Here is a 12,882-nt window from a genome sequence, read left to right as displayed (position 1 = left end):
GTCTTCTGCTTCACTGCCCAGGTCTGGACCAGACCAAAGCCACCAGACAGGAGCCAGGAAGCAGGAATCCCTTTCAGGTATCCCACGTAGGTGGCAGGGACCCAAGTACGTAGGCCATCTCTTGGTGCTTTCCCAAGCCATTAGTGGGGAGTTGGATGGGAAGTGGAGCAATCAGGACTTGAACTGGCACCCATATGGAATGCCAGCATCTCAAGTGGTGGTTTAACCTGCTGCCACAACGCTGGACTCTGATTATTTTAAAGTTCACTGTATTTGACTGAAATGGTAATTTATCAGTTTGATTACTATTTATAGCCCTTGCCTACATTATCACTGAACGAAGGTCTTTTTACTTGTTGAGCTCTTTATTTAGTGGAGCTTTTAGCCCTTGATAATGTTACTTACAAGTACTTTTTCTCGAAAAGTAAAAGCAAAGAAGGAAGAAAGGAAGGAAAGAACGAATGAATGAATGAAAGGTATATCATTATATTCTTAGAATGATATCTATGAACTATGTTGAATCTGTCCTCTTTGTATTAATATTACATTAATATGAAGAAATAAAGCATCAGAAAAAATTAAATAAAATCTGAATCTAAAAAAAGGCTTTGTATTTTCTTCATATTATGGCTTATATAAGATTCTTATAGGTAAGCATTCATGAAAAATCAAAATGAACTCTTCTATTTTTGAGGAAGAATACTTAGGGAATGGTTCTTCCTATGACTTAAAGTGAAATCTGCTGCCTCCCACCCCACCCCGCCTTGTTCAATTCCATCACACTCTTGTTAGGCAAAAACATTCCAAAGATGAACCTACTATTCAGAAATAGACAGGAGTTATTTGGGTATTCCATATTCTTAAAAGATCTTGTTGCTATCATATGAGCAGGAGTAAACCATTGTTTACAGACAAGGAATACACTATCAAGAATCCCAGCTATCATCATCCCAATGTGAAAGCTAGAATTGTGAGAACATCTTCAACTTTACAGGTCCAGTGGATTCAAAACTGACACAGGTGGCCAAGGCTCACCCAGAGGGTGTTCAACTGACAAAATTTCTTCACAGCATCATAGTACAACAAAAGGGTTAATGTTAAATTACCATTTATACTCAAAAAGAAAAGGAATCCTGGGGAATGCTGTGACACTCTTAACTTCCAGTGAAAACATGGAGCTAGCAAAGCTAAGACATGATTTTGACTGTTACAGACTTTACAGTGTAATAAAGAAAAGTTAAGGGACCCAATAAGCTAGAAAAAGGAATAGTGTGGTATGTAGCATAAAAGAAGTTTTATGGCATGATGGGGAGGGTGGGCCCTGGAGTCATACTGCCTGGATCTTAACCATGTCTTGATATCCTACTAGCTACCTGAAGTTATGCAGATTAAATGATTTAAACGGTCTCCACATTCATTTCCACATCTATAAGATGAGAACAGTATCATCCTTTAGAAGAGAATCCACAGATCAACAAGACTAAGTGTGAATAGTTTTGAAGTGTTCTTCTCAATTACTTCCTTCCATGCAATCGTATTGAGTATTAAAAAGTATTCTTACATCACAGTATTTGATGCATCATTCCTGGTGCATTAAAGACTTGTGTTGAAGTCAGAATACCTAGTGTCCACTTCTAGCCCTTCATTAATGCTAACCATTTCATTTCTCTCTGCCTTTGGTTTCAGTGAGCATAGGAGATTCTACAGGAGCAGGGATCTTATCAGCTTGGTTCAGGATTTAGACCAGTGCTAGGAACATAGTAAATGCTGAATAAATGACTCACCACAGCCCAGAGATGTGCTGAAAGTGATAAGACATCAATCAGGAATGTAATTTTGAGAAAGAACTGTAATTACTCTACAGAAGCGATTGAGTTTCCTTGTTTAAGACTTCCAAGGGAGATAAGAAGTGATTTCTGTTACATGTCTCTGCTGGGGTCTGTGAATGAAATTTGAAATATTTTGCCTGGAGTAAAGGCTCGGCCACTTGAAGCTTTGTCACTTTAAATAAGTAAATTAACCTCTATGATCTTCATTTCCTTCACTGAAATTTTTAGATTATCATTCAGGCTTTAGAGTATTTGAGTATTTTGAGAGCTCTTGAGATCGATGAAATACAAACACTTGTAAACTGCAAACAAAATATGGTAAAAATGCACTAAGAAGTGATAACTTTTTGTGTTCTACCTTGGAGGATCATAAATCGTAAAAAACAAAACTGTATTCCTACTCTTCAAATGTAACATAATTAAGATAAACTTGTATTATCCCCCAAAGTTCTTAAAAATCCAGGGAAAACACACACCACTTCCTGTCTTTTTTATTCATCAGATGAGCAGTGTCCTGCAGGAGAAATCCTCCACATCTTCACACCAGCTCCCTTTAGTTGTTGCATTTAGTTTCTTCTGAGCTAGCCCCCAGAGTAGTTCCATTCTGAAGGAAGACATGTGCTGGCTAGAACTGCTTTCAGGAATTGGCCAGGCTCCCATCAGAGGTTACAGGCCAAAAAGAAAAAAAGAATGAGAAAATTCCTTCTTCCCCATTCCATGATCTTCCATAAATGTGTGGCCAGAGGCCAATTCCTGTTTGCATTTTTCATTTGGAGAAGTTCAACAAGCAAAGTTATTATTTATTATCTATTTCTATACCTCATGGACCTCTGTAAAAAAAATCTTACTCCAGAGCCTCATTGTTTATGTTCTGAGCAAATCTGCAATATATATATCCTCTTTCCATTATTTTACTTCCAAATGTGTTTAGGCAACCTCTGTGAGAGTACTTCACAAAGTTCATGGAAATGGAATTGAAAGATAATTTTATTCTGGTGCAAAAATATTTTGAAATCCATGCATATGTGGTGCCTTCAAAAGTTCATCAGAAATGTATATGAAAATACTATACAGAACTTATAATTTAGGGGCTGGTGTTGTGGCACCACGATCCCATATGGGCGCTGGTTTGAGACCTGGATGCTCCACTTATAATCCAGCTCCCTGCTAATGTGCCTGGGAAAGCAGTGGAAGATGGCCCAAGTCCTTGGGCCCCTGCATCCATGTGGGAGACCCCCAAGAAGCTCTTGGCTCCTGGCTTCAGCCCCACCCATCCCTGGCCTTTGTGGTCATTTGGGGCATGAACCAGTGGATGAAGATCTCTCTCTTTCTGTCTCTTCCTCTCTCTCTGTGTAACTCTGCATTTCAAATAAATAAAGTAAATATTTTGAAAACATAATGTAATTGTAGAATTAACTTTGCATACATCTTTCAATATAAATTTACAAACTCACAGTATACTCTTTCAGAGTACTTTTTAAACACTAAGTCAGTTACAATGTGGAAACATTTTCCCTTGAAATTCAACTTAGTAATACTAATGAGAAGAATTTGGGTCAAAGGAGAATTTGTGTCTATTGGAGTAGCCAATCCAATAACTTATCAGGCTTCTCAAAAGTTTTTTAGTTGTTGTATCTCTTTAGTTTTTTTTCTAACTAGCTTTAGGGGCTGATATTGTAGTGCAGTGTATTAAGCCAAAGCCTGGGATACCAGCCTGAAACGGCATTCCAGGCTCCTGGCTTTGGCCTGGCTCAGTCTCAGCCATTGCAGCCATTTGGACAGTGGACCAGTGAATGGAAGATCTCTCTCTGTCTCCCTCTCTGTGTGTCTCTCCCTCTCTTCCTCTCTCTGTGTATGGCTGCTACAACAGTAAGAGGAGCTATAGAAATTTTGGAGGAAATCCCTGCCCTGTCCTTTAGGTCTGTTATTCAATGGGTAACACTTATTCAACATCCATGATTGCTTATTAGGCTTTCCAGAAGGAAACTGGAAAGTTCACTATGGTCGATATTGTGGCAGTAAGAAAAATGGCAGTAAAAGTGACAACTGTCTGCCATGGAAGGAGGAGAACTGAAGTACTTCCAAGGACATTGATGACACCTAGTCTTTAACCGGAGGCTAAACTACATTCAATATTTGTTTGTAAGATGGCAAAGCTACATATAATATATTTTTGAAAGGTTTCCATGGTGAGTTACTCAGAGAAAAAACATGTTTGGCTCTTGAACAGATTAACTTTGTCTTTTTCTAAAAAAAAAAAAAAAAAGATTGATTGATTGATTTGAAAGTTGGAGTTACAGAGAGAGGGAGAGAGAGAAAGAGATCTTTCATCTGCTAATTGAGTCTCCACATGGCCACAACAGTCAGGGCTAAGCCAGGTGGAAGTCAGGAGCCAGGAACTCCATCCGGGTCTCCCACGTGTGTGGAAAGGGCCATCTTCCCCTACTTTCCCAGCCACATCAACAGGGAGCTGGATCGAAAGTGGAGCAGCTGGGACTTAACCAGGATATGCTATGCTGGCCTTATAGGCAATGGCTTAACCTGCTGTGCCACACAGGCCCCTGTGCTTGAATTTTCTAGATATTTTATTTACTGATGATATCTGGAAAAAAAATCAAGGGATATTGAATCTAATCTTGTATACAGAAAATGTCAGATTTTGCAAAGTTACTAAACATGTTCAAAAATTAAATGAAATATTTTCAAGAACTTTAATTCTGTTTTTTTTGTGAAGTTAAAAATTAGCTGATTTTTTGATACTTAGAATCTGTTTTTGCAATTATTCAGTATTATATTTCAGTATGTGTTATGGTCTGATGCCAGTAAATTAATCGTTCTGTATATTCCCAGCTCATTTTTTTAAAAATTACTGTTAGTTGATAAACCAGATTAAACTACAAACCTTAAATGTGTGTGATATTTACTGTTTTAATGTGTTTAATGTATTAACAATGCTTTCTGACACGTTTGTTGTATACGTGGAAATATGTTTTCTGAGTTGTTACAATTTTCCTTCATAGAGCCATAGGACAGCGTGCCCAGAGAAAAATCCACTATATTTTCAAAGGAATTTTTTCCTTTATCTGAAGCACATTTTACATTTTTATCCTCTGCTCTACTTTGTATATAGTGAGTCTCTACTTGGTTGTGTGTGTGTGACCGTATTATATGATTATCAACAGTTATATTCCAAATACTCATACAAGTTACCTCTTAGAACAACTTAAAAATCTTTTAGCAATTCCTGTTTTCTGGGTTTTGGGAACAAATCATCTAGATGTCAACGACGCTATAGTAAAGTCAGTTTAAAGACAGGTCTTGGGGGAGGGAGTGGGCCTTGTGGTGCAGTGGATTAAGATGTGGACATCCCAATTTGAAGTGCCACTTGGAGTCATGGCTGCTCTACTGCCTGTCCAATTCCCTGCTAATGGGTGTGGGAGGGCAGTGGAAGATGACCAAAGTATTTGGGCCCTTGCTACCCACATGGGTGACCCAGATCTGTTTTTCTCTTCTCCCTCTGTTTCTCTGCCTTTCAAATAAATAAATCTTTAAAAACAGGTGTTTGGTAGCCCCTAGAAACTGAGGACCCATAAGTGGATTATGAATGTCATGTTAAGCCATGGCACTTTTTGTGCAGTGGACTCTCAAAATGAATTTCTGCCCTAAACAAATCAAAAAGAAACAATCCTTTTAAAAAATCATTTACAAAATGGGCTCTTGCCCAGTCTCATTCTGCAACAGTAGATATAAGTGGCTACTTCCTTCCACTGTACCGTTTTACACTGGGAAATGCCCCTTTCTTTGACAATAGCTGGCTGTAATACATTGCACTGTCAGTGTCAAGATTAGTTTCCTGCTTAAAGGGCATATGGTTACTTCGCTTCCTAGTGTAGAGTTTAAACTAGAAGCCTTGTACTGTTTTAGCTAATTTTATTTTATTTTTTATTTTTTGCAGGTTTGGAAAAGTGCCTTTTCTGAAAATTCTGCTGCTTGGATTCTACTCTAGAGCTGTCTCTTTATTAACCCCTCTCCCTACCATACCTTTCCTGGTTCCCTGTCCGCCTTCCGCACAGAACCTGGTGTGCTTGTAGTTCACTGTCAGCAACTTGTCCATTTCTGTTTTTCTGTGATTCTCAATTTACTTAGTGATTTTTCCCTCCCCTTGATTTTTGCAACAAAACTGTTTTTGGGCTGTGACACTCTCCCCAGTCTTATTCTTTAAAGCTAAGAAATAGGGAGGAAAAGTTCTCTCTCCCTAATCTGACATCATTCTGCAAATTGAAGGGCAGCCAGCAGCATATGCTTTCTGTAAGAATAATTGAAAACATCAACTGGAGAGCACAGAATTCTTTTGAAAGTGTGCCAATTATTTGAAGTAAATTCAGCAAAGGAACCAAATAAAACATTCAGTGTCTTAACCTTAACAGTTGCCTTCTTAGGAGTTGGTCTCTAATTTGACTCTTAGTTATTCTGATACAACTTGTATTTTATAATTGGCTTTTTGTTTGACTAGACCGGATTTGACTTAAGTGAAAACCTAAGTGCTCACAATTAGGCATCTCACCAAAGCAGCCTGTTATCTCTTCATAGTTAGCTTGCATTCATCTTTAATCCTTTAATAATCTGCAGTAACGTTGTCCTAAAGAGGGTGCACTTGATTTTCAATTTTTTTTCAATATGACGGCTGTCAATGTTGCCCTGATTCGTGATACCAAGTGGCTGACCTTAGAAGTCTGTAGAGAATTTCAGAGAGGGACTTGCTCTCGAGCTGATACAGATTGCAAGTTTGCCCATCCGCCAAGAGTTTGCCATGTGGAAAATGGTCGTGTGGTGGCCTGTTTTGATTCTTTAAAGGTGAGTCTCATCTGACTACACATCATTTGAATTTGTAGATTTCTGTGCTTTTAAGGTACAATGTGCTTTGAAATGAGTAAAATTAGTAACAATGCACAAGTGGTAAGATTTGTTCGTTATGCTTTAAGACGAAATGTGGACTTTGTATGTTTAGAGTTAAGGCAGTCTAAAGCTCGGGCCACCAAAATGCACTTATGAAAACAGATACTCTTAAACAATAGGCGTTCACGCATTGCTGTAGGAGGTAGGCATTGCAGTGCTGCTATCATTGGCTTCTTTTGTGTCTTTTGTAGATATTGAATGCAGCATCGTAATCCTCCTACATCCTAGAGAAGGCCTTTACTGATTTACAGTGTAGCTTATTATCCACGCAGTCAAAAAATACATTTGTCAAGGACCAGTTAGCTTTCTGAGGATTCATAAAGTCAGGCTGATGGAGTGTAAGGTGAAAAATTTCTCTGTCCAGGAGGAGAATGATGGCAATTTAAAATTTCTCAAAGTATATTTTGAACTTTTAACTTAAATGTAGTGCTACAAAATTAGATTCATTTCCTTTCATTCCTGAAGAGCTGATTGACCATTTTCAGATCTGTGAGTACATTTTGTAAGGAAAATCCTGTTGCCAAGGTCAGCAACCTTAAATAACATGTATTAGAGTATAAACAAAATATGAGGGCAAATGAGGTATCGTATAGAATAGGACAGATATGATGGCAGAACAAGAAAATGCCCTGATTTTCATGTTTTATTCATAGTTATCCCTAAATTAAGGGTAAAGATGTACAAATTAAAGCATAGAAGCAAAAGACTAGTAATGGATTACAGGTTTAATTAATAAGATTTGCTATGATGCATTCATGTTTTTCTTTTTTTTTTTTTTTGCAAAATGCATCTAAATGAACTAAGCTTAACAAGAACCTTTTCAATTTCTTGGTATTGTTTTACCCTCATCATGACCAATTTTACCTTATTAACATTTTTATTTATGGCTGCATTAGCTAATAGAGATGTATTTCTTCATGTGATAGCTTGCTCAGAAAACATCGTCTTGAGTGATATATTACTTAAGTAGTTATTTATACTTATTTCACTTACTAGTCTTTAATGTGGACCATCCTAGAGCAAGGATGGAAACTTGTTCTACCAATAAAGGTAGATTTTTACCATTGAAAACCTCTGAATTGCTTTATTTGCAGCAGATATTATGATGAAAGGACTTATATTTTCATTTCATACATCTACAATTGTTTTATCTGCAGAAACAGTTATCTGATGTATGATACATACATCATGCATCTGCAGTTGTCTTTCTGTAGTTACCTTGTGCATTAGTTAAACTGACTGCCATAGTACTGGGCGATACCTTGAACTGCAAAAGAGCACTGGACAAATTGCAGGGGGAAGAGGCCTCTTTCATTCAGTCCATGGAGGGTCTTCCACTGCACTAGACACTTTACACATGCTGTTTCAAGAGATGTGGGGTGCGATCCCAGATCTACCATGTTTGACCTTGGTCCACTTCACTTCACAAACCTTGAGTGACTTCACTTTTAACAGCTGAGTAATACCTCTCTACCTAACTTCTGTGGAGTTACCAGTGATATAACACAAACGAAAAACCATGTATCACCTCTAACATGAATTAAATGAAAGGTCACTTTCTTACTAGTAACTCTTTGTTTCAGAAGTTCTTCAAAAAAGGTTCTATTTAGTTAGGGTTTATTATTTAAAACTATAAAAAGGTTTTGTTTAGTTAGGGTTTTATTATTTAAAGTACAAACTCATGTTCCAAATGGATGTACCCAAATCCAACTGTCATTAAGTGTGATATAAGTTCTTCAAATGAAGTATCACTGTTTTTATGGCTATCCTCTCATATAGAGTTTCTTGCAGGGTTTGTAAATTCTGTCTTTTCTGGAATCATAGAATGTAGTAAGAAATGTGTGAGATTCCTAATCATTTATATACTTCAGGTCAGTGCTCCTGTATAACTCCAAACGAGTGCCATAAATTAAACACTGAAGAAAAGTAACATGGAAAGTGATTGTATATAAAATGCATACTGCATTCCACTCTAAGGCTTAGAAAATGCTTAATTCAGAGACTAAATAGATAATGGGTGAATATTAATAAGCCACTTAATTATTTAAATAAGCTATCTACTCACTATCTACTGTTTTTAAAATAATTTATGCAGTATGTTAATATCTTGATAACCAGTCACACAAAATAAAGATGATTTCCATAATCCTTAGATTTTCAAATTTTAATGAAAAGCTTTATATTTCAAATATACAAAGCCTTTCGAACAATTATTTAATTTGCCATTTATATAGCACATTCATCAGAGTTACATGTTTGTACAAAGCTTTGTAGTCATATTTTATATTATTTCTTATCCATGATATGCATGAAAGCTATGCTAAGTTGAAGGCAATTGACCTGTGTCGATTGTACTCCTGTCATAATCTACAATACAAAAATAACATACCTCACTGCTAACTGCAGCATTTGCTACCCCTCTTGAATTTGGATAATTGAAACATTGTCGAAATTCATCTGTGCTTATTTCGAATCATTTGATGAGTTTTCGGCTGCATCTTTTTTTTTTATGGTTTGTTTGTTTGTTTTGTTTTGTTTTGTAACAATTCCATTAGTGCTAGCTACTCTACTAGATAATGGTTCTTTGCGTTAATAATGGGTCAGATAGATAAAGTGTCATACTCACCTCATAAGTGGAGGGCAGGCTGATTGTTCTGCAGTGCTGTGCCCAGCATTACATGAATGTTGAGTGTTCAGGGATGAAGATTATACCGTCTTTAGACAGAAGTCTAGCCAGTGCATCTATAGGTTAATTTCCAGCTACATAGATGACTCTCATGCCATGTTGGTTTGTACCTGGGTTTGACTCAGTTGTGTTGTCTGCTTGGCAAAATTTAAATTCAAAAGTTCTCTTCAACATATTGCCTCAAACATTCCTTGCTGATTTCTTGATATTATGGGTTGCATTGATGTAGGTTGGTATTTTTAGTGAACAATCATTGAACTTACCAAAGGATAACCTTTTTAAAGCTAAGTCCATCTTTGTGATTGTTCTCATAGCCAAGTTACTCCGCTTTGATGGTATCATGAGGTCTTGAATCTTCCACTCCATACCTGAAGCAGTCATCCATTATCCAGGAAGGATCTAAATGTTGTCTTCATCTCCTTGTGACTGAACAGCAGCCATCACATCTGACAACCCTACTCACCGCTTTAGGTAGTTTTATAACAAGAGTTTCTGATAAAGGCATAGCAGTAGGCATAATCAGAGGATGGTCCCATCAACCCATATGCATCCCTAAAAGATGGGAGCTGGTTGAGGAATGCACTTGTAACAACCCCATGCTGTGTCTTCAAGTACCACATATGATCACAAGTATGATAACATTTGGACAAGTGAAACCTATTTTATAGACATAGAGATATTAATTTATTCTTGTGGGTCAAAATGGCCCACATTACCAGTATAGTCTGTCCTAGCATTACAGTCATAGCAGTTTTTAGTAGTTTAAAATGTTCCTTTTTTTGACTGAATATTTGCTCATCCCTGTTTGCTAAGGGAAAGCTTACCAGAAACTGGACTCCTAGCAACAAAATCCCAAGGGTCACTGTATCATGCAAGACTCCGCACCATTTCTAAGCTCTGTCAGGGAGTCCGCCTGCACTATAGGGACACATAGGCAGTGCCTGTCTTTCTGAACACTAAAAAAAGTTTCACTACAGGCTCCCTATCTTCTATTACACTGACCTTGAAAAGGGAGTATGTTTGACTGGTAAAAGTCAATGCCATTTTGGATATTTCAAAAACCTCTTCTGAAAGAAAACTAGAATTCCAGTTAGTACTCAAATATAAATTGAAAGCTGGACCTCACTTTTAAATTTTTGCATTTTGAAATAATTTTAAAATTCCAGAAAAGTTACAAAATTATTACAAGGCGTTTCTGTAAAGCCTTCACACACATTGCCTTAATGTCTACAGCTAACATACCATACAACTCAGTTATCAAAAACAGGGCATCAACGCTGCTACAAGACTCTTCACTAGAGACCTTATTTAAATTTCACCAGTTTTCTCCATCATGTCCATCTTCTCTTCCAGGATCCAACCTGGGATCCCTCATTCCATTTACTCCTCATGTCTCCTTAGTGTCTTCCCATCTCTGACAGTTTCTCAGCCTTTCCTTTTCTTTGGATGAGTACTGCTCAACTTTTCTGTAGAATGCGTCTGACTTTGTGTTGGTCAAATATTTTCTCGTGATTAGACATATAACCTGTATTTTTGGGGGGGGCAAGAGAATCACAGAAAATGTGTGCACCCACATTTATATTTGAGGCTATGTGATGTTATCCCTCATTATTTTAACCTTAATCACCTGGTTAGGGTGGCACCTGCTGTGTTTCTCCTCTATAAAATGACTTGCTTTCCTGTTGTAAAAATTGATAAATATCTCCCCTACTACTTCACCATCCCCTACATTATGCTGTTGCTTGTAAGGGGAATCCCCAAATGTCAGATGTTAAAAGGCAAACAAGTGACCATCTTAGAAATATGAGCAATGCACTTCTATAATCACAGTCAAGTAAAAAGGGAAATGGAGGTAAATGAACCAACAGCATGACAAAGAAAACAACAGCACCAGACCACCAGAAAGACAGGACACTGGTGAGTGGGAAGCCCCAGAAGTGGTGTGACATGCGTGTTCTTGTCATATGCTTTGCCTACAGAGTGGCCTCTGTGCTAGCATTGGTGCCCCCACCTACCTTTAATGTATGATCTTTATGCTTCCATTCTCAAAATAAATAACATTTCTCCTTTGTTGAGTTCAGCATCTTCATGAGGGAAACAAAAACGCAAAAGAAGTCTTAAGGAGCATACACAAGATAATCAAATATAAATGAAATGTAAATGCCATCTCCCCTCCCCAGTAACACAGTTAACATTTGTACTTTTCCCTCGTCTTTCTTATGCAGACACCACACAGACCACGTCTTGCCTGCTGCTTCTTGGCAGACCACACTTCCTCACTCACTGCCTTCCCTGCTCTGGGACAGCCACCATCCTCCCCTCTGCATTTATCCTTCCCATCAGCTTCATGTTCTGCCCATTTCCGCCCCTTCATGACCTTTGAACAATATAATAGTTATTATAGTAATTTCCCCCATCAGAAAATATGTTAAAGATGTATTTATTTATTTCAAAGGTGGGGTAAGAGAAAGGAAGTGAGAGAGGGAGAGAGAGAGATCAATCTTTCATTGTTGGTTCACTTCCCAAATGGCCATAACAGCCTAGGCTGAGCCTGGATGAAGCCAGGTGCCAAGAACCCATTCTGAGTACCGGTTGGGTAAGCTGCTGCCTGTGGTGCGGGCATCCCCTATGGGTGCTAGTTCACCTCCTGCTTGCTCCACTTGCAATTCAGCTCCCTGCTAATGGCCTGAGAAAAGCAGTGGAGGATGGCCCTGCACCCACATGGGAGACCCAAAAGAAACCCCTGGCTCCTGTCTTTAGCCTGTCCCAGCCCCAGCTGTTGTGGCCAGTTAGGGAGTGAACCTGTGGATGGAAGATCTGTCCCTCCCTCTAACTCTGACTTTCAAATAAACAAATAAATAAATAAACATTTTTTAATTAAAAAAGAACTCCACCCAGGTCTCTGACATGGATGCAGGGGCCCAAGTACTTGGGCCATCTGCTGCCTTCCCAGGCACATTTACAGAGAACTGGATCAGAAGTGCAGCAGCCAGGACTGGAACTTGTACTCTGGTATAGGATGCTGGCAGCAGCTTAACCTGCTGAACCACATAGACAGCTTATCAGAGAATTTTATTTTTTTTTCTCGAAAACTGGAATATACAAAGATGTTCTTAGAACCCAAACTGTAATTACACTGTCTATCAAAACTCTTTAAATGTCAGTGTACATCCTTCCACGTTGGTGTATCGCCTTCCAAAGTTTTTTTTTTTTAATTTCAACTGTTTCTTTTTATAAAAAGATTTACTCAATTATTTGAAAGGCAGTGTTACAGAGAAGAAGAGGTAGAGAGAGAGAGACAGAAGTCTTCCATCTGCCTTGGTTCACTCCCCAGATGGCCACAATGGCCAGAGCTGGACCAATCCGAAGCTAGGAGCCAGGAGCTTCTTCCGAGTCCCCCATGTGGGTGCA

The 12,882-nt window shown here is 38.2% G+C and overlaps 1 protein-coding gene across 12 annotated transcripts in view; it reads left to right on the top strand.

The window, feature by feature from the left end:
• MBNL3 (muscleblind like splicing regulator 3) overlaps positions 1–12,882 on the top strand; it is a 125,215-nt gene that overhangs the window by 48,510 nt on the left and 63,823 nt on the right. For 5 of the 12 annotated variants that reach the window (XM_051827796.3, XM_051827795.3, XM_051827794.3 and 2 more), the window contains exon 2: positions 5,785–6,683. The exons of 6 other annotated variants lie outside the window; for them this stretch is intronic. In XM_051827796.3, coding sequence (XP_051683756.1) covers positions 6,507–6,683 — 177 coding nt within the window. In that variant the 5' untranslated portion in view covers positions 5,785–6,506. The remainder of the gene's footprint in view (positions 1–5,784; positions 6,684–12,882) is intronic. One more of the 12 variants, XM_089324353.1, reaches the window with a different exon arrangement.

Source organism: Oryctolagus cuniculus, chromosome X, assembly GCF_051225735.1.
Source record: "Oryctolagus cuniculus isolate XC-2025 breed Fujian yellow rabbit chromosome X, ASM5122573v1, whole genome shotgun sequence".
NCBI lineage: Eukaryota > Metazoa > Chordata > Mammalia > Lagomorpha > Leporidae > Oryctolagus > Oryctolagus cuniculus.
Note: the sequence above shows the minus strand (reverse complement) of the source record. Positions and strands in the feature narration are given on the sequence as shown.